The sequence below is a fragment of the Vanacampus margaritifer genome, chromosome 11 (genome assembly GCF_051991255.1).
Source record: "Vanacampus margaritifer isolate UIUO_Vmar chromosome 11, RoL_Vmar_1.0, whole genome shotgun sequence".
Lineage (NCBI taxonomy): Eukaryota > Metazoa > Chordata > Actinopteri > Syngnathiformes > Syngnathidae > Vanacampus > Vanacampus margaritifer.
The window spans coordinates 17,967,715-17,995,276 of NC_135442.1; the positions used below are offsets into that span (position 1 = coordinate 17,967,715).

The 27,562-nt window shown below is 46.0% G+C and overlaps 1 protein-coding gene across 7 annotated transcripts; it reads left to right on the forward strand.

Annotated features, from left to right (window-relative positions):
- Positions 1-27,462, forward strand: LOC144060066 (integrin alpha-11-like). 7 transcript variants are annotated; one of them, XM_077579210.1, is made up of 37 exons: positions 1-127; positions 2,813-2,924; positions 4,133-4,254; positions 4,321-4,415; positions 4,916-5,030; positions 5,107-5,234; positions 6,336-6,484; positions 6,547-6,691; positions 6,970-7,135; positions 7,237-7,307; positions 8,655-8,799; positions 8,858-9,006; positions 10,090-10,242; positions 10,317-10,517; positions 11,532-11,656; positions 11,737-11,909; positions 13,946-14,088; positions 14,436-14,546; positions 14,688-14,773; positions 14,861-15,059; positions 15,148-15,240; positions 15,335-15,411; positions 15,499-15,582; positions 15,654-15,741; positions 16,247-16,372; positions 16,421-16,510; positions 16,582-16,692; positions 16,752-16,847; positions 18,679-20,218; positions 20,526-20,639; positions 22,115-22,255; positions 22,385-22,491; positions 23,774-23,916; positions 25,168-25,435; positions 26,230-26,316; positions 26,386-26,619; positions 27,039-27,462. In XM_077579210.1, the coding sequence occupies exons 1-29, from the start codon at positions 76-78 to the stop codon at positions 18,862-18,864; spliced, it is 3,591 nt and encodes a 1,196-aa protein (XP_077435336.1). In that variant the 5' UTR covers positions 1-75; the 3' UTR covers positions 18,865-20,218; positions 20,526-20,639; positions 22,115-22,255; positions 22,385-22,491; positions 23,774-23,916; positions 25,168-25,435; positions 26,230-26,316; positions 26,386-26,619; positions 27,039-27,462. The 7 variants fall into 7 exon arrangements, with proteins under 7 accessions (XP_077435336.1, XP_077435334.1, XP_077435335.1 ...); XM_077579208.1 differs by having other exon boundaries at positions 23,774-25,435; XM_077579209.1 differs by having other exon boundaries at positions 23,774-25,435; positions 26,418-26,619.
- The last annotated feature ends 100 nt before the right edge of the window (positions 27,463-27,562 follow it).

Sequence of the window (27,562 nt, forward strand, 5' to 3'; positions counted from 1 at the left end):
GCCCACTGCAGATAAAAGGGGTGACGGGCAAGTGTGGACGTGCACACGTGCGTGTGTGTGCGGCAGCTCTCTCACATGGATTCTTTGCGCTTCGACTTCATCATCTGGATCTGCGCTCTTCTGCCAGGTGACAACGCCGCACTCCAAACGATACATTGTTTTGCTCAAATAAGGCTGATGCAAAAATGAGGACGGCCCACAACAAATGTGTTTTTCTTTCGGTCGCCGTGACTTTGAATTCCATTCTTGAAGAGTGACCGACTGGATGCAGAGTGATGCTCAACTTCAGAATTGGCTGTGGAAGATCTTAAAATGCCGAACCAAACCGATGCAACGTAAATGTATTCTTGTCAACAGTATGCAAATTGTGTTCGAATTGTTGAAAGTGCTCCTTGTTGCTGATGGTTCGTTAACATGCAGCATTTTCAAGTCTCCGCACTTGGAGACACCTGCAGAAACAATCAAGAAGGAATTGGTTGACACATTTGATTGCATTTTTTTTCACACAATCATCTGATCAAGCATAAATGGCCGATGAATGTCGACTGACGTTTGTCACGCATCAATCATGTCATCATCACAAAATGGAAAAATATCAAAGAGCAAACATTCAGCAGCATTTGGCAAAATAGCACAAATTGGCACAAATTGGAATGCGGCCCGATCCCAATGTACACACTACTTAAGGGGTGACGCCATTTTGTAGGTGTGTCCAAATGTCCAAAAGAGAGAACAAAAAGTTCTTTTCGGACAGCGTCACTATTTTCCCAACTCTTCCGACTCGACTGACATGCCCGAGAGCTTGTGTTGACATTTGTGATACTTTGCTGTGCAAGATGAATTCTCACCAGTTGACAAACTCCGGAAAATACATCTTGTACCGAGCCAGTTGATTTCCGCCGATTGTTCAGACCAATCGCAGAGCGACATTGTGTTTGGGGGCGGGATATGCTGCTGTGACGAAACCAGGAAGCCGACGCAAACAAACAAACCTAACGTGGACGAATGGACGCTGCAATGAATTTGGTTCTCGCAGAATGACGTGCTCACCGTTTCCTCGTTGAACCGCGAGAGGCGCTTTGTGCATTTTTAGATAGTAAAGATGTGGATGCTATTTTTTCCCCCCACTTCGACGAGAACGAAGGCGACATTTTCATCCGTGGCCGTGATTGCGCAAAACAAACGTGCACAATGCCGCATGGTCCAATCAGCTGCAAGTATTGTACCGAATGTCCCGCCTTTCCCCAACAAATTCCCAGATTGATATTGTGGAGAACTCCCGTGAGTCAATCACAATGATCAATCTGGCTCTTGCCAGGTTTAATGTCTAACATTGGTGGTGCAACACAATCGTTTTGTGTGCCAGGTGAGCACGAACGTTAAAAGTTTGGATGTTTTTATTGGCTGAATCTTGCATGTGAAGTAAATGAACTTGTAGTTGAATGATGTGTTGTCGTGTGCAGGAAGGTGAAGATGGATCCACCTTGTGTATGTTTCTTGCTATTTGTGCCAAAATGGCTGCCTTTGTCATGTTTTGTCAAATTGCGATAAGCGAGTGGGGCATGAGATAAGGCCTCGTCCCAAATGTAGCAAGTGGCGTCATTTGACGGGCAAGTTGCCTTCACCGCAGGAAGCGAGCCGCGAGCCCCGCATCCCGTTCAAGTAACACGTCACGGATACGTTTGATGACAGGATGGTTCCCTTGACCGCAGATTGCGTTGAAGTCATCCAGATCCACAGACTTGACAAAGACTCCTCCCCAAAAGTGCTCATCTAGGATGTACTTGGACTGGATGGGCATAACCCGAAAGGGGGAACAAAAAAAAGTCTTAATGGCTGACTGAGTGAGGGACAAAAAGATCTTGTTGATTTTCTTGACCTTTGACTGCCTCGGCTTCAACGGTGGCATCACTGTCCACGTGAACTGTCAAAGGTGCGCTGCCACTGCACACCTGCAAGTCGGAGTCACATTTTCAACATCATGCAAATCAACTTGCCATTGTGATTGGTTAGTTAAGATCCAATCACGAAGCAGAATGATGCGTTTTATCGGTTGAGACACATGCAAGCATCGACGGGTCTGAAGGGGTTAAGAACGAAGCCAACAATTTGCTCATGGTGCGGTCATGAAAGCGGACTTATTACATTTAATTATTGAGTGTCAGCAATTTTGAAAAGGACAAATGCAAATGAGCACCTGACACCCGCCCACGGACTTTTGTTGCCACTTTGACCTTTCTGGCCTGGCATTTGGCGGGCGGGTTGAAGGCCAAACACAAAGACATCCAAAAACGCAAACGCGTTCCCACACATTTGGATTTTTTGGGCTTCGGATCTTTTCAAATGGAAAATTCCCACGAGCGACTCTTGCCAGTCCCAAAGTTGCGTTTGTTTGATTTTGCCGGCGCTAAATGAAGTCGTTCGAGTTCATGGCAACGAAACTGAAAGAAGATTTTCAGGAAGAAAAAACGGAAACAGACTGAAAGTGCATTTTGTCTGGGATGACATCACGGAGACGCTTTCGGATGTCGTACATGTTATTGATTGTTTGATTCGGACCGTCCGTCATGTATGGAGACATTTTGCTGGCGCTTGATTGACGAGAAGTGACACAAGGCTGTCGTCTGTTTGTGATTTTCTTCTTGTTCCTTTTTAGATATGGTACAGATTTGGTTGTTGATACTTTATATGCTTTTGTATAAGTTGTAAAAATCCAAATAAAAACTTGAAATACAAAAAACTCAACTCATACTAAAACGTGTGTGTGTGTGTGTGTGTGCGTGCGCATGTGTGTGCGTTTTGGTGGCGTCAGGTGGGCGCGTGTGCTTCAACCTGGACGGCAAGCGAGCGCAAATCTTCCGCGGCTCGGAGGAGAACCACTTTGGCTACACGCTGCGTCAACACAACGCGCTGGGACGACAATGGTGAGGAGCACTCACGACAACCTCCTCCTCCTCCTCCTGCTGCTCCTGCCTTTTCCATCTCAGCTGCTGTTGCTCTCGTCTGTCTCGTCCTTTCTTTTCTTTTCTTCCCCAAGTTTGCAACGTGTTCCTCTTTCTGCGCCATCCCGGGAATGTTGCACTCCCGCCAAGACAAATTCCTGGACAGGCAGCTGGACTCAATAAGACAAAAGAAGACCTGCGTGCGCTCCACGTGTTCACCTTCATCATCATCATCATCATCTTCTTGATGATGATTGTTGTGAGGGGAAGAGCGGCGATGCCCCGCAGTGCATTATGGGACAACCAGCGCCGCTTTTATGAGTCAACAGGAAACTAGATCGTCCTTAACCCTTTAATGACCACATGTGGCGTCTGGTCTGACTCACGCATGTTCCCAGCATCACACGCACACGCCTGCAAAGTACACGCAAATACATGCGCGCTTCATCCACACGCACACGTTTGACTTCACTTGTCACCTCACTTTATTTGTGTGTCCATCTGAGGCGGCCTTCACACTGCAGCTCAATTAAAAAAAAAAAATCTTCACACCCGACTTGGGCCTCTTTCGCATAAATCGGATGCGTGTGCACTGTGAACGCTCATCCACATGCATCCAAATCATACATCATCAAAAGCCTGATATGCGCTCTGCGCGGGCGGGAAAGAGTGCTTGGAAAGGAGACGACTGACACGTGTGTCAATACTTACAAAGCTGTTTAGAGTAAATGACTTCTTCCAACTTCGCTACTCTGGCGACATGAGGAAAAAAATGAGGCAAACGGAATTGTGTTGCTGTTTGTAAACGGCAAATTCAAAACTGAATGCAACGAAGCAAGCCCAGGATAGCAGCCAACCAGGAACCAGCGTTCAAACTGCTGAATTTGCATATGACACTGATAAAAGTCGCTTGCCTCGGCGGCCAAACGTTGCGAGTCGGGTTACTTCCGTGAACACCGCAACGTGACGCTTGTTTTGGGTGTGCGTCGCTCGACGTGTGCTCTTTGCAAAGGCGAGTTGCAATACGGGCGCGTTGCATTCACATTACATGTCGCATTTGTTTTTGTAATGTGAACGGTCCATAAAAAGATCCGATTTAACCAAAAAACAAACAAAAAAAAACAAATTGGGCATTTCAGCCTGCAGTGTGAACGTCGCCTGAATGTGCGTGCGTGCATGCGTCCACGCAGGCTCCTGGTTGGCGCCCCACTGGCGTGGACGGATGGCGAGCAGACGGGCGACGTGTTCAGGTGCCCCATGGACGACGTGACACCTTTGAAGTCGAGCGGCGCCTGCAGCCGCCTGCACCTGGGTGAGCAACTCGGCCTGTAGCTCCGCCCCCATGGCACAATTAGTTGACGTGACGTGACGTGACCAGGAAACGTGTCGGTGGACAACGTGCTAGCGCAGCGCAAAGACGGGATGAGGCTGGGAATGACGCTGGCCGCAGATCACGAGGACGGAAGCTTCGTGGTAAGTCACGCTTCAGCATTCATCAAAGAAAATCGGGGCGCACTTTGAAGACCCATCAGGCTTCCCGTTGTGTCTACGCTAAGATGCTAACAAAGGTGTCTTAGAATGATTAGGGCTGGGCGAGTATCGATGCCAGGTATCGGTAACGGGCTGATAACCGGCATTATTTCAAAGTACCAGTATTCATTTGGCCAATCAGGAAGTAGAATTTAGAAATTGCCATCCAATTTTAAGGTAAAATGCTACATTAGGATATAGATATATATAGATAGAGATATATAGATAGATAGATAAAAATCTGCCTTTTTTTTAATGTAAATGTTATGTATCGAAAGTAACAGTAGTATCAGTACTTGGTGTTGGCGTCAGTGACTTGACTACTCAAGAGCTGGTATGGGTCTAAAAAGTGTGATCTGGAACATCCCAAAACATGATACCAAAGATACATATTAAGCTGCTAGCAGGCTAACCATGCTTGGACGATGCGTACGTGTGGTCAGACATGCGGCCCTCGCTGGTCTCACGAGTGCGGCAGCTCCGTGTACACGTCGGGAATCTGCACTCGCGTGGGATCCCGTTTCCAAACGCTGGACATCGTCACGCCCGCCTTTCAGAGTAAGTCCGTGTCCGCGTGGCGTGAGTTGGTCTGCGCCTGGGCCTCCACACGCGCGTCCTTCTTGCGTGGGTGCAGGGTGCGAGACGTTCGTGGACCTGCTGATGCTGGTGGACGGCTCCAACTCCATCTACCCGTGGGCGGACGTCACAGACTTCCTGGTCAACATCCTGCGCAAGGTCAACATCGGCCCCGGCCAGACGCAGGTCGGCCACCGTCGCCCTTTTTTTCCATCCTTCACACCATCGCCGTACTCCTCGTACTCCTCGTCATGGTCTTCCTCGTCATCCTCAACCACGCCGCCTTCACTTCCTCGTGTCGTCCTCCTCATCCTGTTGTCCACTCCGCCGTCCTCGTTCTTCTCATCTTCATTATTCCCTCTCTTCTTCTTGGCTTGCTCTTCCTCCTGGTGCTCCTCATCCTCCGTGTCCCTCCCGTGACCATGTAGAGCTGGGGAAAAAGTGGAATAAATTCAATCTCCGCCGGAACCATGTTTGCGCCGCTGCCCATGTTTCTATACAGACCTTTTATGCAGACGCGCACACTGGACAGGAAGTTATTGAGCTCATTGTAGCTAACAAACAACTAGCGCATGAAGCGGGCTCCAGGTGGCGGAGTGATATCGTCACCTGCCTACGATGCAGGTTGGCGTGGGTTCGATTCTCCGCCTGCGAGACCATGTTTGTATGTGCGCGTGTTTTTGTGCGTGAGTGAAAAAGAAAGGAAGAAAAAAAAACTAGTGCGTGAAGCATCGTCTGGAAGTGACTTTTACTATTCCACGTGTAATGTAGGTAGAATGATGGACACTAGGAATAAACTTAATAGAAATGTTTGTTTACTTTAAAACGTAATCGTTAGCATGCTAATGCTAATCGCGATTGCTAACCATTTAGCAAATGCTAATTTTGTTGGTGTTTAATAATGCTTACGCACAGAATATAATAAATACTGAGTAGCCAAATCCACTCAAACTCATGTAGATATACAGATGTATGTGTGAACTAAATTGTGATTACTATTTGTTTACCTTGAATGGTAATTACTAGCGCGCACGATTGCTAACCGTTAAGCATTGGCTAACTTCGTTGGTGTTTAATAAATAAAAATATGTACAGACTGTAATAAATAATGAGTAGTTAATTAATATCCACTCAATTCAACCTTAGTGGATTAACAAAATAAAAATTTTTTTTAAAAAAAACTATTTTATGGGGGTGATTAGGCAATTATTTGAAGGAACAATCGATTTGAAAAAGATTCAATAATGACAGTCCTCCTGCCTCGCCCTTTCCTGTGACGAAGCGCAGGTGGGCGTGGTGCAATATGGCTCCAGGGTGGTCCACGAGTTCCATCTGGGCGAGCACCAGACAGTGGATGAAGTCCTGCAGGCGGTCGCTGACATCCGACAGCGAGGGGGCGAGGAGACCCGCACGGCGTTAGCCATCAACGTTGCCAGGTGCGCCGCTCGCCTCGCGCGCCACCTTGTGTGTGATTGCGTGCGGTGTTATTTGGCCGCAGGTCGCAGGCGTTCAAGCGTGGCGGCCGTCCCGGTGCTCACAAAGTTTTGGTGGTGATCACGGACGGAGAATCTCACGACAATCCTCAGCTGGACGACGCCGTCACACGCTGCAAACGCGACAACGTCACCATGTACGCCATCGCGGTGAGACCACAACACAACACAGACCAACCCAGTACAACACAACCAAAAGCAGCCACACTTCCTGTGTGGTTTCTAACATGACCGCACTTCCCATGTATTTTCCAAAATGGTGTCACTTCCTGTGTGTTTTCCAACATATTAGCATTTCCTCTGTTTTCTCCAAATTGCCACACTTTCTGTGTATTTTCCCACACAAAAAAAGGCATTTCCTTTGTGTCTTCCAACATGTCGGCACTTCCTGTGTGCATTCCAACACTTGCTGTTGTGTGCGTTTTGAGGTTTTGGGGTACTACAACCGTCGCGGCATCGACCCGTCGTCCTTCCTGAAGGAGATCCGCTTCATCGCCAGCGACCCGGACGAGGACCACTTCTTCAACGTGACGGACGAGGCGGCGCTCAAGGACATCGTGGACGCGTTGGGAGAGCAGATCTTCTCGCTGGAAGGTCAGCGCTGGCAAAATTGGCAAGATCAGCACCGGCGTCTCGCCTTTTTCTTTTGTAGCTTTCAACAGCGGCCACTTGTTGATCGGTCTCATGTTTGTCAGGAAGCGGCGGGCTGGGCCGAGGCTTCGGCCTGCAGATGGCGCAGGCGGGGTTCTCCTCACACCTTCTGCAGGTAAGCGCGCCTGATGCTAATGCTGTTACGTGTAGCCACATTGTCCAGCTTGCGTGACTCGTTGAGAAGCCACGTCACACAAACATATAACACAACTCATGTCTGTCATGATGGAACGTGAGCAGTTGAGGGATGCTGGACCCAAACGCAGGGAAACACGAATCAAGTGAAATGCGTAGAAATTTGATTAAACCTGGGGGAAAAAAGTGAGCAGATAACCATGGCTTGGTGGGACATGACCAACCGCGGATGACTTGCCAGTGACAAGGGCTTGGCTTTGACGGAGACTTACACACATAACGAAAATGCTCCCACACCGACTGGACAAACGCAACAGACAAAGATAGATAAATACACCAACACTAATGAGACACACCTGGGGAAGCACAAGCGGCTGAGGGCGCTGATTGGTCACACACTGGGAGGGAAAGAAACACACAGGTGGACGTGGTTAGACATAACGAGACAAGGGAAGAAACCAGGAACACAAGACAAAAATCACCAACCACAGACAAAAACAACAGCAGCAGCCATAACAAACAAAAAGCCGACCCACACAGAACCGAAACATGATCATCTCAGCTTTATTTAGAGACAACCTTAAAAAAAAAAAAGTCATGGAAATCAAGAACAAACAACCTTAAACAACAATAAAAACAACAACAATAGACAAACACACAAAGACAACCCAACACAAACAAAACCCTCTACACAATAACAAACTGCAAGCTAGACACAAACGCAACACAGCTGAAGGTGGAGCTAATTAATGCTAATCCTAGCACACAGTGTGGTATCCACGGCTATTGCTAATGCTAAGATGCTAGTGTATTGTGTCCAACTGCGAGGGAAAGGCGCAGGTTGGCAGCGGCGGCGCGATGACGCAACGGCAATGGAGAAGTTTCCTGGAATGAAGCGTTGCCACGGCAACAGCCGGCGGATTCCTGAGTTTCGCGGGTGTCGGGTGTCGCGCACGTGGAATGGGTCGAGGCGAGCGCCGACGTGGAAAGCAGATGGTGGACGTGTGTGAGCAGTGGAGCAGAACGTCCGTCATCCCGCTCCAGAACATTCCTTCACGTCATCGCCATCTGCCTCCCGCTGGATCGCGACCGATCCGTTTGTCAATTGCAGGGCCCATTGACTGGTCGCTAAGGATCCCAGGGCACATATAGACAAACAATAGACCGGTCGCCTTTCAACGTCAAGACACAAAGACAAACAAGAGCAGTTGCCAGTCAATGCAAGGCCGGCCGCATATGGACAGACAAGCACAGGATTGGTCGCTAGACAACGCCAGAGATTGGAACCATCAGATTGTGGCGTGCTTAACACTTGTTTGACCTACAGGACGGCCTCCTGCTGGGTGCGGTGGGTGCGTACGACTGGAACGGCGCCGTGCTGAAGCGCAGCCCCCACGGAAATCTCCTTCTCAACCAATCGGCGTACGGCGACCAGTTCCCCGAGGAGCTGTGGAACCACGCCGCCTATTTCGGTATGACGCGCCAACGGCGGCGGGTGGCAACGCGTGCTAACGCTGCGACCTCTGGCAGGATATTCGCTGGGGTCGCTGGTGGGCTCGGACGGGTCGGAGGTGGTGCTGGCGGGAGCGCCCCGGTTCAACCACAGCGGCAAGGTCGTCGCCTTCACTTTGGATGGCCGCGGAAACGTCAAGGTCCTGCAGGCGCTCCTTGGAGAGCAGGTCTGACTCCGCCCCCACCCTAATATGTCATCATCAGCACACACGTGTCATGTCCTGCATTTGTTAGGCGTGTGGTGTCGTGGCTCGTCTATTGGCTTGTGTGTGTGTGTGTGTGTGTGTGTGTGTGTGTGTGCATGATATTGTTGTATTTGTATTTGTGTATCATTGTGTGTATATGTGTGTGCATTGTATCAGTTTGTCTATTTTGTTTGTATTTATTTTAGCGCTGTCAAAGTTCAAGCGTTAACTAATGAATTAATCACAAAAAAAGATGGCATGAATCAACGCAGATGAATCCGACTATTGATTTTGAGCGCAGACGATCCTTCAGCTGACAGCGGCAGATGACGTTAAAGTGTTTGAGCAAGAAACACAACGAACGTGCATTCAAGTGAAAGTACCACTGATTGTCACGGGCACCAAAGTGGGCCGAAATCGGTTGTCCGCATTTGAGCCATCTCCTGAGGGAGCGGTGAGCAGCAGTAGGGATTGCCTTCAGGAATAATTTGGGGATAGAACCCCCCAATTCCAACCCTTCATGCTGAGTGTCGAGCGGGACGGCAATGGGTCCCACAACCTCCCAGTCTCAGGGCGGACACTCTACCACTAGGCCACTGAGCTGGTCCAAAATTGGCTGCTTCAAATTTGTAATAAATGTCTGCGTATGACATATTTGTTCATGTCAAACTACTGGGGTCTTTTTTTTTGGTCATTTTAAATGATGCAAGTGATGAACTGATTAGAAAAAGAGGAGGATGAGAGAGCGTGGATCCCAAAAATGTTGAAGACGTCCTAATGACATGACATTTCGAAACAATTAACACATAACAGGTGTTCTTCAAATTTGGAAGACAAAATGAAAATCTGTTTTAGTTAAGTGATTAATTGTGATTAATCAAAATCAAAATTGAATCGTTTGACAGCTCTAATTTATTTGTATTATGTTGTTGTTTTTTATTGTCAATATTATTAGATTTTTTATTTGTTTATCTTACATTTATTTGTGTTTATGTGTGGTAGTTTTTTGTTTTATGTCATTGGGCATGTTTTGTGCAACTTTGCATGTGTGTGTGTGTGCGTCAGATGGGTTCTTACTTTGGCAGCGTGTTGTTGTCGATGGACGTGAATGGCGATGAGGAGAGTGACCTCCTCCTAGTGGCGGCGCCCATGTACTGCAGTCAAGATGCGCACGAGACGGGCAAAGTTTATGTATACAAACACAACACACATGAACAGGTAAGCACACATGTACATATACACACCACATACATGTACACGAACTACACGACATGTCTAAATGTGTGTGGCAGGCTGTGTTGGTGCTGCAGGGGGCGCTGTTTCCGTCGCCCGCTCTGAATTCGCGCTTCGGCGCGGCGCTGGTCCAAATTCCCGACGTGAACGCGGACGGTTTTAACGATTTGGTAGTCGGCGCACCGCTGGAGGACGACCACCGGGGGGCCATCTACCTTTATCACGGCTGCCATGGAGGCGTTCACGTGCGCCACACGCAGGTGGGAGCCCCAGCTGCAGGACACGCCGTCACTAAATGACATCACACTTTTTGTAATTGTTGTTGTTTTTTCTCGAGAGAGCTCAGTATTGTTCATTCGGTAACCTTACCGATTCGACATGTCATCATCATTGCTCTCTCTCTCTTTTTTTTCTCTTTTTTTTGCATGTGCGTGTGCGCATATGTGCGTGCGTGTGAGCGTCTGCTCATTAAAAACCTTTTAAAAATCTCATATTGTTCACCTAAATCGAATACTTAAGAATCCCACTAGAGTCGTGAAGTTGTCAGGAGACCCAAGGAAGGATCAAAGAAAGGAAAGTGAAATCCAGTACCGACCAGACATGACCTACTACCCACCGGGTTACCAACCAGAGTCTTTCACCAACCCCAGAAACACCTCAATTCCAACCAATTAGGGAGACCTCAAGAGACCAAAGGAAAGACTAAAGAAAGGAAGGAAGGATAGATGAAGCAGAGTGAGATCCACAGACATCAGCCTCCACCCATTCAACGACTCGAGGAAGAAGCAGATTGTGTTTGAATTTCGGAAGATGCTGGTGTGGTGGATCTGGCATGCATGAAAAACCTCCAGCAAAGAGGGGAGCCGTCAGGCCAGGACAGAGCGAGCACAACCCCCTCAGGGCCCCCCAGACAGCGCCAAACCATAAACCCCGGGACCCACAGGGGCCACCGGCTGGAGAGCAAACCCTGGAGCCCGGAGCGCCCCAAGCCCAACGCAGCAGAACGGGGCACGGCGGGCCCGCCAGGCACCCCACCAGCCCCCACCCGCTTGAAGAGTAGATAGACTCATCTTTGCTTTTGTTTTTCTTCCAGTAGAATTTTGGAAGCAGTTAAGACGTAAACTTGAAAGCAATCATTGAGAGAAAAACGCTTTTTGTCGTGATGATTGGAAGGCAAGTGCGGATCGTATCGATGATGACAATCGCGATTGTTCCAAACATGCTGATCATGACGCAAGTAACCATTGTGATGCACGTTCCGTGTTCCTCGTCAGCGCCTTGCCGCCGCCATCTTGGACTTGGGACTCAAGTACTTTGGGCAAAGTCTTGATGCCAGCAAGAACGGCGAGGGACCGGTCAGCGTGGCCGTCGGAGCGCTCGGAGCCGCCGTCGTCGTCCGGTGGGTTTGCGCGCACGTGCTGCTGTGACCACGCCCACCCCCTCTGACCCCCTTGTGCCGGCGACGCCCCCTCCCCGCAGGTGTCGGCAGGTGGTGCGCGTGGAGTCCACGCTGACGTTTGAGCCGGAGAAAGTCAACGTTTTCCACAAGGACTGCTGGAGAGGCGGGAGAGCCGTCACTTGCATGGTCGCCACCGTGTGCCTGCGGCTGCGCGACCTCACCGGCACGCGCGCCGCCGCAGATCAACGCGTCGGTACGTGCCATGACGTGTCACCAATTTGTCAGCAGTGCACCAACCATGTTGCACCGCACTTTTGTACAACCAGCACTCAACTTTTCATCCGTCTCCGATACGACGAGTGACAATGACGACGTTTACGTGCAGACAATCAACCTTTCAAAACCGGAACAGTGGCAAAATTCGGGTTTTGAAAGGTGCAACAACCCCAATATGCTTTTATTGGGGTTTTTAAAAACTACTCCTTTCAGAACCGGAATCCTTGCTCATATAGACGCAATCGGAATAACTCGATCGATCGATGGCGGCATTGTTTTTTCCTGTGCGCACGCTCGCTATTTTCTTCTTCGTCTTCTTTTCTTCTTCTTTGATGATTTGATTGGCAAAGAATCTTGTCCTCTGCGGTCCCGACTCGTATGCCCGTCCGACTTGCTCAAGGATACTTTGATTTCTCCGCTGCTTGTTTCTAAGTAAGTGTGTGCTTCTGGTGCCACCGGAAATCCTCAAGTCGCTGTCAACAAACACGATGGTGACATCGGGATGCACGGTGAACCGCCACTTATTTGGTATCGAGCTACTGTGGCATTTAAAACGATACTGCGTTTTGTATGCTACCGATACTGCGCCAAGTGACCTTACCTGGACTCTTATATCATTAAAGACACAAGAAAAACAAATGTGAAGAAAAAGAAAGTCTTTAAGGACTGTCTTTTGATTTGGAAAAAAGTACCAAAAAGTCATCTACATGCTGGTACCGGAACCGTCACCAAAATGTTGATATCGTGACAACGCTACGCTGGCAGCAAACAAGCGCACGTGTGGAGCGAGGAGGAAAGCGACTACTTTATTAAGCGTGCTGAGTGACATAAATATGCCTTTTGTTGAACGTAAAGTAAGTTCAAATTTCCGTAATGACGTCGTCCACGCGTCGCGGTCCAAACGGGTTATTCCAAATGAGTAAACGGGAGTACCGCTTTCTGCCACGCACGCAAACGTGTTACCTCGATTGTTTCCCAAATCGGAATTCTGACCTTAACCCGATTATTGACTGCATGTAAACGTAGTCAATAACATTTGTCCTTTTCATACATTCAAAAAAACTGACAGTTAATTGTAACGAGTCCTTTTTCCACTGCTAGCGTCACTTTTGGCTGAGCGTATAACTTTAAGATGATGATACACTGTTTGGATGACAAGTTGACACGTGAGACGCAAAGCAAACATCTGGACCACATCACACGAACGCACGCACACACGCACTTGCACAGTAAGAGAAAACGAGTGTGTCGAGTTGAGCTTTCTTGAACCCATGAAGGCCTAAAGCACCTGGCAAAACATGCCTCTAAAAGCTAACGGTGACTTTTGAACCTATTTCTTACTAGTTGCTCACCGTCGACTGGTTACACGGATTGGAATTCCTCCCGCGCCGTCGTCAATGGCCTCATTTATTTCGTAACTCCCACCAATCTGCTCAAAGAAAATCCCAAGACGAGGCCCACGTCACCCTCTCGTCAATTTTCTTTTTTCAATGTATTGATTTATTTCTCTCGTGCATATTCGGATGCATTTTGTCGGCTAACAAAACTTTTCCGTTGTTTTGCAATCGTGCGTTAACGTTCAAATTGACTTCCGTCTTTGCAAAAAATGTTGAAAGAGAGAAGCGACGTTTTTGTCTTTTTTTGCGTTTCCATGTTCCCACCGTCCTCCTCAAAGTTGCGTTGTGCCAATACAAATGAGACGGACCCCTCAATACAAATGAGCGGACCCCTCAGGCCATCACAACGGGACCGTTCGACTGCGTTGAAATCACAAGAGTTATGGAAATATTTGATGAAGGTTGAAAAGTTCCTAGTGCTACTTTAAGAAGAATTGATGTTCCATAATTAATCAATATCGGATTGAAGCCAATCAAATCAGAAAAAATCGAATCGAACCGAGCTTTTGTGAATCTTAAGTGAATCGATTCAGGAAATTCCAATCGATACCCAGCTCTGCTGTCGAGTCATGGACACATCACTTCCTGTTAACACCTGACTCCGCCCCCTCCTTAGCGGTGCGCTACCAGCTGAGTTTGGACGAGAAGCGATTTCCTCATCGAGCCGTTCTGGACGAGCGCGAACGCCTTCAGACCAACGTGATGACGCTGACGACAGGAAGTGAACGACAATGCCGACCACACGGCTTCACAGTGCAGGTCGCGCGCACACACGCACGCACACGCACAGACGGAAGGTCTGACGATGACGGACGCACTTTTTGTTGACGCTTGATGGGACACTTTGAAAAATGGATTTCGTCCGTCCGTCAATCTGTCACAGACGTGACGATTGACGGACGGACACCTCAAATGGCACAAACATTGACGGACGCTCATTTTGCTGAGCAATCGACCAATGACGGATTGACGGTTTGTCTTGAATTATCGACAGATTGACGATGACGTGTCCCAATTTGACGATTGCCAACTGACGGACGCTCAACTTCTGCAAACGCACACGCGCGCGCACACTGACTTTGACACTTGAGTGGTGATGTCAATAGGACACGATGGATTACATCCGTCCGATCGTGGTGGGGCTGGAGGCAGGGCTACGCAGCTCCGATGACGGGCCGATGCTGGACCCCGATTGGCCGACCACGCTGAAGGCCGAGGTAAGCTCGCCACAAATGCTTGCGAGGATGCTAATCGCTGTCACAGCAATCACAAGCCCAACGTAGCATTTAGCTTAGCATTTAGCTCAACTTAGCTTAGCATCAGTTTCAAGCTAGTTCGTTTGGATGTTTTTCTTGCAGCTTCCATTTTGGAACGGGTGCACGCACGAAGACGTTTGCGTTCCCGACCTCGTCGTCCACAGTCACGCTGACCTTGCAAGTGTACAGTGAGTCACACACACACACGCACACACACACACATGTATGTACACACAATCAATATACACACACACGCCGTTGGTGTGTGCTCGTAGGAACATGTGCTCTTCCCCGGAGGGGGCGTGGCGACGGTTGTGTGGTCAGCAGGGGTCGCAGCGGGCGCACGTGGTGGACCCGAGGCGGCGTCAGGCATCGGTCTGGACTCGCCTGGAAAACCGCGGCGAGAACGCCTACGGGACGTCCGTCCTGCTGTCCTCCTCGCCAAACCTGATCTTCGCCGGCCTCGTGGTCAAGGTAACCAAACGTCCGGCGGGCCGCCCGCCGTCTTGCCGAGCGGTCCCGTCACTGGAGGGGACTTCTCTGGCCCCGCCCCCTCTGACAGGACCAATCAGACGTGCAGATGGAGTGCTTCCCTCAGCAGACCAATCAGACCAGATGTGATGTCAGCGCTCCTTTCATGAAGGCTTCGTCTCAGGTAAAATGGCGACCGCTCCCTTCTTTGGATAGGCCGGCGACCAGTCAGTGCTGGCGACCAGTTCATCACGTACCCGTTTATGCTTCACGTACAGGTGTCTTTCCGAGTGGACTTTGAGTTCAGTTCTTCGGTCTTTCTGGACCACTTTCATGTCGGCGTGGCAGCCAGCAGGTCAGACGGCGCACGCGCAAACGCACACGCACGCACACGCACGCACGCACGCACACACACAAAACAGGATGCGTGTGCGTGTTCCAGTGAAGGTGAAGACGCTTCTCCCGAAGACAACAAGAAGGACGTGACGTTCCCCCTCAAATACCAAAGCGAGCTCCTCTTCACCATGTCAGTCGTCCGTCCGTCCGTCAATCATGCCTCTGGTGACCAATCTAATGACAGCTCGTCCCTCTCCTCAGAGATCCAAACCCCGCCCGCTTTGTCATCCAATCAGAAGACGTCAACAATGAAGACGATGCCTTCCCCGCCTTCAATGTTTCCTTCTATGTACGTCAAAGACACTTTTCTTTGGCACTCCATTGGCCGTCGTGCTAGTAGCAGTTCTGGTGGCAAATGCCGGTCCAGAAAGTCAAAAGCCTGCCACACTTTGGCTTTAGCCATTGATGCTAGCTAGCTAGAAAGCTAGCTCCCATGGTGCTTGTTTACCTGCAGGGAGCTAGCTAGCCAAACTGTGGCAGGCTTTTGACTTTCTGGACCGGCATTTGCCACCAATCTGCTACTAGTACAATTGTCCGCACTGGTAGAACTAGTGGAAATCTGTGAACTAGTGACAAGTCCATGCTACTAGTAGCGCATTGTAAAAGACTACTAGGTAACACCTATCTGAAGCCAGCAAAACTCAAGCCCAAAAAACAGAACACGTTTTTTTATCAATAAAGATTTGGATCCAAAATGGCGGCCCACTGAATTTCCTTTTCAATTCATTTGACATGCAAATCATTTCACTTCAAATGTCACTTAAATATATTTGTGTGTCGGCGCGCGTGTTCAGCTGGAGAACCTGTCGTGGTTCCCCGTTGAGGGCGTGACCTTCAGGGCCGACCTTTGGGCCGTGAGTCTCCATGGCAACCGCCTGCTGAGCCTCACCCACTGCGACCAGAACCGGGACCGGGACCAGGTGCGTTCTCGGCCCCCCTTTCTGTCAATCAAGTGTCTCACGCCCTAGTCTCCGCAGGCGAGCGCCTCCTGCGTCCTGACACAGCCCGCCGCAGCCAATCAGGTCACGGCGGAGGACCTGACGCACCTGACGCAGATGGTTGGTCCACACGCGTGTGCGTGGACGTCTGCACAACGCATATAATGCTGTGTTTGTGTGTGTGTGTTCAGAATCAGAGCAACAGCGCGAGCGTGTCGGCGGAGTGCCGCTTGGTCCTTCCCGCCTCCCAGCGGGTCCAATTGACTCTCCGAGGAAAACTCCAGCGAGACGTCCTGCAAAAGGTCCGTTGCCGCATTTCCAACAAATTGCACACGAGACCGATTGCGTGCGTGTTCTTCAGGTGGTCTTCAACACTCTTGAGGTTTTGCTAAGTGCCGACGTCCACTTGGACTCGTCCACTTCCTTCTTCCTGCGGGACGAGCGTCCGGTCCGACAGGTGCGTGTCATTTGAGATCACTGAAACTAACGGAAAAAGGAAAATTCCCCAAAAACAAAAATGCTTTTTCAAAACACGACATTTGATGTTTCCAAAACAAACTTTAATGATGAATTGAATGCGGATGATTTGAAATGTGATTGAACCGAAACAAGGACGTTTGAAAAGTGAGGTCATCGAGCAGCAGCCAATCGAAAAGCACCTTCAGATGACGTTGTTCCCATGTTTCGTTTTCTTTTTTTCGTTTTGTTTTCAACTCCTACGGAAACGTGACTCAAAGTCGGCATTTATGAAACAACTCAAACTCTTCAAAACTAACAGAACCACCCCGAAAACAAACATTTCAAAGAAACTGAAATGAAAACGGTCCAACTCTAACAACTCGCGTTGCGTTGCGTTGCGTGATGTTGCTGTTGCTTCCTCAGCAAACGTTTCCCGTGTGAGCAAATTCTCCCGCTGTCGCCGACTTGCTGCACGGAAACATCAACAATCGCTGGTCACATCCCGGATCGAGCGTCGCTGGTCGGCGTGTTCAATAAGAACAAAATACACGAAGCTTGTTTTCTTGTTTTGTTTTGATCCTTCTCAATGCAATACAGACGCTCCCCTACTTACGAACATTCGAGTTACGAACAACGGTACATACGAACATGTCTGCGCGTACAGTATGTCGAAAAATGTTCGGAAAGAGATTTTGTATTGCGCGTAGTGCTTCTTTCCGCCGCTAATACCGACGATTGGCGCTGTGAGAGCTCATTGGAGGCTGAGCAACGTGGCGAGGAGGAGGAGGAAGAAACGCCGGTCCCCATGAAGCAGGAAATAACTTTTGAAGCCGATTCCAGCGACGATGAAGAATCTCTCATGATATAAAATCCTCCTCTTCCTCCTCCTCCATCATCTCCTTAAGCATCGAGTACATCTTCCAAAAGTAAGTTAAACTTCATTTTATTTATCTTATTACGTACATGTACATACTGTATGTGTCTCTCGCTCTCTCTCTCTCTAACATACGTAGTACAGTACAGTACAGTACTGTACGTATTCTCTCCATTTTATTAAAAGTTTTTTTCAGTACAAACCAATGCAGGTTACTTGTACAAGCCTTAAACATACTTATATAAACCTTCAATATACTTACAGTATATAGGCTTTAAACATAAATTATAATACAAAATATAGCACTGAAGCAACTTACGAACAAATTCACCTTACGAACGATCGTCCGGAACGTAACTCGTTCGTAAGGTGGGGAGCGTCTGTATTTACTTTCAATCTCAACAGATTTCCTTCACATTGCGATGACAAACGTGTCGTCCGGTCGTGTCTGAACGCGTCTCCCAACTTGTCGTGGGTTCAACCATGCGACATTCCTCAACATTTGCCGCCATCTGTTGTCCAACCAGAAGGTTTTTGTCTGTTTTTGTGTATTTTGGGGAATGCTGGACTCGTCAAACTTTCTCACCAAGTGCCAGCCAATCTCTAAAAACGCCATTTTGTTTTTCATCACCGACCGTAAATGACGGCAGCATTGAAGGCTCGCTCTCAAATGAAGGCCAAGGACATTTCCTTCGTCCATTTGCTTTTTTTCTTTTTTCTTTTTCTTCTTCCTTCGTCCATTTCCAACGTAGCATCCATGCAAAAAAGAGATGGATGACGATGGACCACCAAAACTGACAAATACATAAACAAAGGGAAGTGGAAATGAAAACGGATATAAAAAACATTCAAGAATGAAATACAAACATGTGGATGAGAACAATGGGCACAACAACCGTGCCATGATCATATGACATCACACAACTGATGCGTGTGTGTGTGCGTGCGTGCGCAGGCGGTGGTGGAGCTGACCAAGAAGCGCGCTTCCAGCGCCATTTTGCTGGTAGTCATCTTGGGAAGTTGTGCCGGCGGCGTCCTCATGCTGGCTGTCATCGTGCTCGCGCTCTGGAGGGTGCATATGCGTGAGCTGAAATACTGCCGCATGCATGCAATAAGCAAACATGACATGAAAAAAATGTGAGCTCATGGCAGGCGTACATACGCATACGCACGGCACGGGACATTCAAATGGACGCCATCATTTGCATAAATCACATCAAGAAAAGCTTTAAGACTTCCACGGTTGCGTGAGAATGGACGTCCTGTCCATGGTTTTGATGTTGATGAAACAAGGCTTTTCCCCCCTGACATGTGTGCTGTTATACAAAGGATGAAAGAGCCTTGAAAACATCGAATCATGGCGTTTTTATTTCAGTAATCATAACGATGGTGACAAATTGACAATATTGTATGAAAAGTAGAGATGGCAAAATGAAGCCCCAAAATGTATAACATGCTTGGTGCATGCAATAAAATGGTGGGGTGTAAATCATGCTCTGAATACAAAAAAATATATATTTGAAGAGTGTTTTAACATGAATTGTTCTGTGTTACTTTGTCTATGTTTGTGCTTATGCAACAAGTGAAAATGTGAAATAAGGAGGTAAAATAAAGTGCTTATTCATTTTTATTCAAAAACAATATTTTTTGCAAAGTTTTTGGACTCAGGCGGTTTCTTTTTTTGCAGAGAATTTCACCTGCTTTTGAAAAAACTCTTTCACATGGTACTGATGAAGCAGGGGTGCATAGATATGAGATAGCAAGTGTGTATAAAATTGGAAGCGTATATTTCTGTGATTCCCAGTACTGAAGGGGACTTTCAACTCTGGGGATGTTTGGTGCTCCAAGATACTTTTGCACCTCAACTGTTGCATTTGCCGTGACATTTATGGTTCTTGCTTGATGAATTGAGGTATCAAAATGATGCCACAGTTTGCTTCCTAGAAAAGATAAACCGATATTAGTTATTATTAAATATTAGCACAATTAGGAAATATGAAATACCTCCAACAGACTGGGAAGGTTCTGATGATGATGATGATGATGATGTAGATGAGGACGTTGTGCGCCTCATAATAGCTGCGCATTCCATCGTGAGCCTTTTTTCTGCCTCTGCTGCTTTATTGGGACTAAAGAAGCCTAGTTTTTTTTAAATCTTGGGTCAAGCAAAGTAGCCAGAAACATAATGCTCATAGACTGGAGGTTGTTCAGCTTCTCTCTTAGTTGTCTTTGCAGAAACTCAACCATGGATCACATCAAGAAAAGCCTTAAGACTTCATAAGGCTTTAACTGACCACGGTTGCGTGAGAATGGACGTCCTGTCCATGGTTTCGATGTTGATGAAACAAGGCATTTCCCCCCTGACATGTGTGCTGTTATACAAAGGATGAAAGAGCCTTGAATGTTTGCCCTCCCACACGCTATATTAGGCGCGCAAGTCATCAGTTTTCAGAAGCAGAAGAAGCTCAAGTCAAGATTGAAGAACCTGCTGGGAGGTGAGGAATATGAATCATATTTATTTATAATAATAGGAAGCTATGCTGTTGTTAGATGGCTGTGTTGGCTCTCTGAACTGAATGTTATCTACGCGTCGGCATCATGTGTTAGGGTAGTTTATCGTAGGGATTTGCATATTTACACAGTGATCTAGCGATATCTACTGCTTGCTGTGGGTTCATATTAAAGCAAATCATTGTAATTAAAGAAATCTTGTTCGCCTATCCTTCCGAACCTGAGAATTTCATAAAACAATGGCTCACATCATTAATCATTATTCAAGAAGTAGCTCTCTGTTTCAAATAGGTTTGCATTTGGCTTGGGAACTGCTACTCGCTACGTTTTCTGGCTGTGAAGGACCACGGGCTTCATGAGGATGCTTCGAGTCAGTCGTTTTTGGCCTTTGTTGGACTTGTGCAGGTGAGAAAATATTCACTTTGGACAGGAATGGCTTTTCTTGCCTGATAGCTTTCTCCAAAAGTCAAGTGGAGTTGAGTTCACTGAGAGTTCAAATCTATCGTTGAGGTTGACATTGAACACTACGAAGGCATTTTAAATATGGAACGAGTGTGATCCGTCAAGGAGACGTCTTCTTGTCTTGCAGTTTTTCTTTGAGAACATTTTTTTCTTTTATAAGTCGCCTGCATGCACAACCCTACCTGTGGAGATTTAATTAAATTTTTATGTTCAATTGGTGCAAAAAAAGAAAAAAAGATTACTGTTATGTTTATATGTATATACAGCCATGGAACAAATTAAGAGACCACCCTCGTTTCTTTAGTTTCCTGTTCATTTTACAGACCCTTTTCAAAAAAATTTAATATCCTCGAATTTCCATAATTCCATTCAAAAAGTCAAACTTTCATAGATTGTAGATTCAGTTTAAGCAATTTCAAGTATTTGTTTATTTTTACATAATTTGGGCTTTATGACAATAGGATTTCAAAAAATTAGAATGCTGTGAGAAAATCACCATGCATACTTCTCAGTGTTTTGCATTGGAAGAAAAAAAGGATGGACGGATGGTATTTTCAAAATGATATGTCAAACTTCAGTAGTTGTTTAGGAATCTCTTTGCCTTAAACACTGCCGTGGCATTGCCTGGGGCTCCTGGAAGCCCAGGCTTTCTTGATGCTTGCTGTCAGCTCTTTGTTATTGGGTCTGGTGGCCCTCATTTTCCTCTTGCTAGTACTGTGTTACAAGAGGAAAGTGAGGCCCACAAGTATACATGGTGATTTTTCACAGTATTCCAATTTTTTTAGAAATCCTGTTTCCGTGGGTTTTATGAGCTGGAGGCACAAATTATGTAGAAATAAACAAATAAATACTTGAAAAGATGAAATCACTTAAACTGTGGTTCCTGAATCTATAATCTATGAAAGTTTAACATTTTGAATGGAATTATAGAAATTATTCAACTTTTCGAGGATATTCAAATTTTTTGAAAAGGGTCTGTAAATGCCTAGTTTAGACCAACATATCAACAAAAGCAGCTTATAAGAGGTTCATTTTAAGAGCTGACTGAAACATTTTCCTAAGGTTTTAATGATAATAACCAAAATCACTTCATAAATTCTTCCATAAACCTCTATGGCATTATACAAAAACAAGCATTCCATATCTTCTTTTGTGTCAGTCACTTAATACACTTTTATTGGACCCAGAGATGGAAGAAGCATGACTGCATATGTATATCTGTGGACATTATTGCAATATGACAGTCGACTTTGTATATTTCCTGCATGATAGAAAAATACAAAGTCGACTTGTTTATGATAGTTTATAATTTAGTGAATGATTAGAGTTTATGACTAGTGTACATGCAGTGCATGTGGAATTGGGTCAGGGTGGTGGCTGTTGACCTGTTTCTCAAGTTGTTGTTGTTGTTGTTCCAGCGCTCTGTCCGCCGTCCTGGAGGAGCCACGGTGGACAATGTTACTTTTTCTCACGCAACGAAGTCCCGTGGGAGCAGGCTGAGAAAAAACTGTCGCTCTATTGGAGGTCACCTGGCGAGCATTTGGGACAAATATGAGCAGGTGACAAGCCAGCTCTATGCCTCGCCCATTCTCTCACTTTCGCTCTCTCTCTTCATCTTTCTCTCTCACACTCACTCACTCACTCTCTCTGTCTATGTCTCTCTCACCAAGTCACCCTCTTTCTTGCAGTCCTGGCTGAGCTCACAAATCGGACAGCAGTCATACTGGATCGGCCTGGCAGACACGATCAAGGAGGGACACTGGACATGGACAGCCGGAAGTCCTTTAATATTCAAGTAAGAAAGCGCGAACCAAACAATTAAAATTGTTTTAACTAATTAATTGCGATTAACCACATTTTTCTACTTTTGCTTCTACTTTTTCCTTCAAAGGCTGTAACGGATATTTAATTGAGTAAAATCTTGGATCTAATGCAAAATCATCAACTAGAAAGTACCGTATATTTACAATCAAAGACTGTTCTAATAGCAAGTTACAAGTTTAATTCTGTTCACGAGCACCACACTCCAGCAGCATTGGTTGACGAGGCCCTGTGGAGGAAACTTGAGCAGGGAATTTTGCTCTGAGATGATACGCCAAAGGCGTACAACTAATATGCTATTTGAATTTGGCTCTGCAAAGTGCGCAAGTTACTTTACAGTTGTCCCACAATAAGCATCAAGCAAGTAAATCAGAAAGTAAAACTACCTATAGTCCATGTTTATTCATCTTCAACAGTGACTCCATGCTATGTCCAAAACAACCCAAAAACTTTGGTCAAATTGATCCAAGTAGCGGGTCAGTCCAATTTTTGAGCAAAATTAGGTTATCCAAAATTTTTAAGGGTGTACCTTTCTGAGAAAAAAAAAAAAAAAACGCTCTTGAACCAGTTTTAAGATTAGAAATTGAATTGTTGACCAACTCACTTCAAGTGGTACCACACGATTGAATTAAGTTAGTCCAAAGTGAGTACATTAAGTTTAAATGATTATGAGTTTGTTAAACTTAATATATTCACCTGAATTAAGTTAAACCAAAGTGACTCCAATCCAAAGTATTAAGTTTAATGGACTCATAATCACTCAAACCTAATGTATCCACTTTGGATTAACGTAATTCAATCGTGTGTTATCACTTGAAGTGCTTTTTTCAAAAAAATTGGTCAACAATTCAATTTGTAATCTGAAATTAGTTCAATAATTCTCTTTATAGAGTGTAGTAGGCTACAAGGCCAGTCTTTTTTGGACAAAAAAAAAAAGCATAATGTTCATGGTCATCATTGCAAGAGGAAAGTCACACTCAAATGAGAATAATTATCACTAGAATAGTTTCATGAGTTTCCAAGGCAAAAGTGACGTGGAAAGAATAATGGAACATTGATGTCTGACACTCGCTACGACATGTCAGACATCAGGCTATATTTGGGACAATCTATAGGCTATATTTGGGACAATCTCTGTGTGAAAAAGGTTGTCTGTTCTAGGGACTGGTATACTAGCCGGCTAGCTTGTGGGTGAAAGGCCAAAGGTGTCTACATGCTATTTGGCATGATCTCTATGGAAAGTTTGTCTGTTCCAGGGACTGGAATAGGTTTAATAATGAGCCGAACAACGATGGCGGAAATGAGCACTGTGGTCAGGTGGTAGGCTCATAGCGATCAGGTCATTGGTACGACGCAGTATGCAGTAACAAGCTGAAGTACATCTGCAAGCGCGCCAGGGGTGAGTCCACACATTGATATAGGGCGGCATTACGTTACAATGCTATGCAATGCTATGGAGGGTTAGTACCCTCGCACGCCTGGATGCAAGAAAGGGATGTTGAAAGACGTTCCAGAAAAGTATGGTTTGGGGGCTGCATATTGCGTCCCTTTTTCCTTTTCCTTTGTCCAGGTGAGGAGACTGACACCAAATTCCTGGCTGCAAACGGCACATTAAAAGTCAAATCAAATGCAATATTAATACATCCATGAATTATGTGGGTAATTGAACTTTAATCTCAAATAGGTGGGCTGAATTAAAGCCCCCATTATCCAGTATCAAGCACATGATCAAGGGCTCTGGAACATTATAGCTAACAACAGAGGTGACAAATCCAGGTCCAGAAAGTAAAAACCCTGCCACAGTTTGGCTTTAGCCCCTGATGCTAGCTAGCTCCCTAAAAGTTTTTTTCACTCACTCACACAAACAAACATGGTCTCCCAGGCAGGGAAGTGAACCCACAACAACCTGCATCGCAGGCAAGTGACGGTTCCACTCCGCTACCTGAAAGGTAAACAAGCACCTGTTGACATTTTAATATTTTATTTTATATTTTAACTATTTTGAATTTGGTTATAGCTGTGTAGATGTAGATATAACTATGTTAACTCAATATAGCTTGATGAGTAATGCTTTTGTCCTCTTTGTTATCTTTCGTTCTCTTTTCCCAGAAATGAGAAAGTTAATAAGTTTCTTTTATTTATCTAAGAAGTCTAGTTTCTGTTCGTCAGAAATCCGGTTTTTGAAAGTTCAAGGACGAGCTAGCATACTGGAAGGAAGTAACTTGAAGGGAGGGGAGAGGCCTTTTCCTGGGAACCACAGTTTTTTCTAATAAAAGAGAGACGACACACATTTGGACAGAAACACTAATGGTGATATTCCTTTGTGTCATCAGAAACTTTCTTATTAAAAAACCTTGCAAGGACCCTCTTCACGAGATCTCAACTCTGATTTATTTGAACACGCAAAAGATTATAAAAACAGGTAATCTAACACACCATAGGACCACCAGCTAGCTAGCACTTTCTGGACCTGGATTTGCCACCGCTGGCTATCAATGTAAATTCATAAATAGACAAGCAAAGGACACACTTCTGTATTTTATGAAGACACCTCATTTCGCCACCTCATGGCCATATGTAGAAGTGTATGAAGAACATTTACATGTCTTCTAATGTGCTCTCAAGTTTCAAATGGAATGTATTCCTGCAGATGAAACCCAATCTCCTCTTACTTGCCCTGCTCCTCCTATCTGTCATACTTGTCCTGATCCTCCTCCTTGCCTCCTACTTGCCCTGCTCCTCCTACCTGTCCCACTCTTCCAACCGGCCCTCCGCCTACCTGTCCGACCTTGGAAACGTCAACTGCCGCTACGCCGACCAATTGGGAGCCAGAGATCTGCACAAGCTCCGCCGGGCAGCAGTCATGTTCCTCTCATGACATCACATGCTCGTGCCTGCTCGCCATGGCTGCTAGCCCGGTGAGTTGATCATTTGTGGTGTGATAAAGGTACACGTCTGCAACGGTACCGACAGCAGATGGATAATTTGACATGTTTTTTATTTTATGTGATGCCATCCATTACCGTTTTTCTTGATTCAAAACATGCAAATAAAATTGCTTGTGGTGTTTGGGTGGGCTGCAATAGATTGGTGGCATTTCCCTTACTAAAAATAAGTATATTTAAAGTTGCAATATGGAACTTTTTTCCCCAAAATAACTTTACAATAAGCTTTTTATTTGACCATTTATGACTGAAATGCCTTCTAATGAGTAGATTAACACCTTAGCTGTTCATAATGGGTACTCCTGCAAGCCTCTTGCCAATAGTTTTCAGACTGGATTCGAGTTAGAATTTCCTGCGCCCTGTCTGCAGATGTGGCTTAATGTGCGTGGTGTGTATGTGAAGAATGGTATGTGCCGTTTCATTTTTCGTCAGCAGGTGACAGTAGCCATTCAAAATGGAATAGTCTACGTTCAGTAGCTTTAATGTACTTTATAATACACTTCAGTATTCTTTTAAGCGTACTAAAATGTTCAAATTTAGTCCCAATGAGTTTACTTTTAGTACAAGAAAAAGTACACTCGAAAAATAAACTTAGGTATACTCTATTATGTACTTAAAGTATACTACTTTTGGGTAAGGCTTGTTACATTTTCATTGGGGAAAATAAATGGCTATGCAGATAAGGACCTCATTCAGGACATGTTGGCAAATACATGAAAAAGTTCAGTTCTACAGAAAGTGCATTTTGTTCAATTGTTTGTGTGCAGCGTGGTGGATTCAAAGGTGTGCTTAGCGACGGTCTCAGCGTGAACCGCAGTATTGCCATCAGAGGACAAGCCGATCTGAACAGAGAGGTATAATAGGCTGCGCTCACCCCTCAACAAAGATGCGAGTGACAACATCTTTGCACATTTGTGCGTCAGGGTGATCGTCAACTTGCACATTTGTGCGTCAGGGTGATCGTCAACCTGCTGGTGCGTGACCTCGATGCTGACGCAAATGGCGAGGATGACGACACGACAGCACTGCACCTGAAGTTGGACTTTGAAAGCAGAACCATCACACTCACCTCCAAAATAGGCAACTTGTGGGGCCAAAAGCAGAGCAAGGAGTTTTCAGAGCAAAGCTTCCCCTTTGGACCTGGACTCGACTTTAAGGTCACGTCAATCACTACGTCGTCATGTGGAGTTTGCATGTTTTCATACTCAAATGGCTTTTCTTTCCCACATTGGAAAAATGTGAAATTGAATGACAAGCAACAAAGCATAAAAGCTGAATGTCGCTTAATGTCAGAAAACGGCAATCTTCACTTAAATTTATTTTAGTAATATTATATAGAGGTTAAAGTGTAAAAGTAAAGATGTCCACCTCACTTTTGGTGACGGTTCCATAGCTTTCTGATATGAAGCAGTATTCAGCATTTTTTTTTTAATAGCTTTCTGATATGAAGCAGTATTCAGCTTTACCTTTGACTTTGACTCACCATTAACATCGTCTGTCTGAATTTCAGGGCGTACCACCATTAGAAACTGTACGTTTGAGTACTTACTGACACTGCTGTCTTGTTGCGGTCCAGATTGTGACGCTTTCCACACGACCTTCAACGACATCCACCAGATGGTGTACAACTACCAAGTTCACGACCTGCGACGAGTCAAGTGGCTGGAGGCGTGGCAGGTGTCGCTAACTGGCATCCAGCTGATGTGACAACATCGTCAGACTGCCACTTCCTGTCTGGACGTCCACTTCTGTCGTCATGCTAACAGCAATTAGCTCAATTCTAATGTGCCATCTTCTGTTGTTTTCCACTGTTCAGATTAACGAGGCAATTATATGAAAATCTCACTGTACCATACTTTCATGGCAGTAGGCCACACCACGGTATATGTTTAAACGTTCTAATCACAATCATGCTGTGCAAAGGTTCTGTTGCAAGTCAGATTACTTACTTTTTCGTGTTCATGCCGTTGATTAATAAAACATACAATGAGATCAGTGAATTCAGGCATTTTCTTGTAGCTTTATTCACGAATTCGTGGACAGGAGAAGGATGAGCCTACTCGCTTCATCTTGTCTCTCAAACTGTCGTTTACGCTCCGC

What these genes read in the sequence shown, in the direction of transcription:
- LOC144060066 (XM_077579208.1), top strand. Translation starts at nt 76, where the DNA reads ATGGATTCTTTGCGCTTCGACTTCATCATCTGGATCTGCGCTCTTCTG. An exon ending in GCTGACCTTGCAAGTGTACA is followed by an intron (nt 14,774 to 14,860) that starts GTGAGTCACACA and finishes GTGTGCTCGTAG; the next exon opens with GAACATGTGCTCTTCCCCGG. An exon ending in AGCGAGACGTCCTGCAAAAG is followed by an intron (nt 16,693 to 16,751) that starts GTCCGTTGCCGC and finishes CGTGTTCTTCAG; the next exon opens with GTGGTCTTCAACACTCTTGA.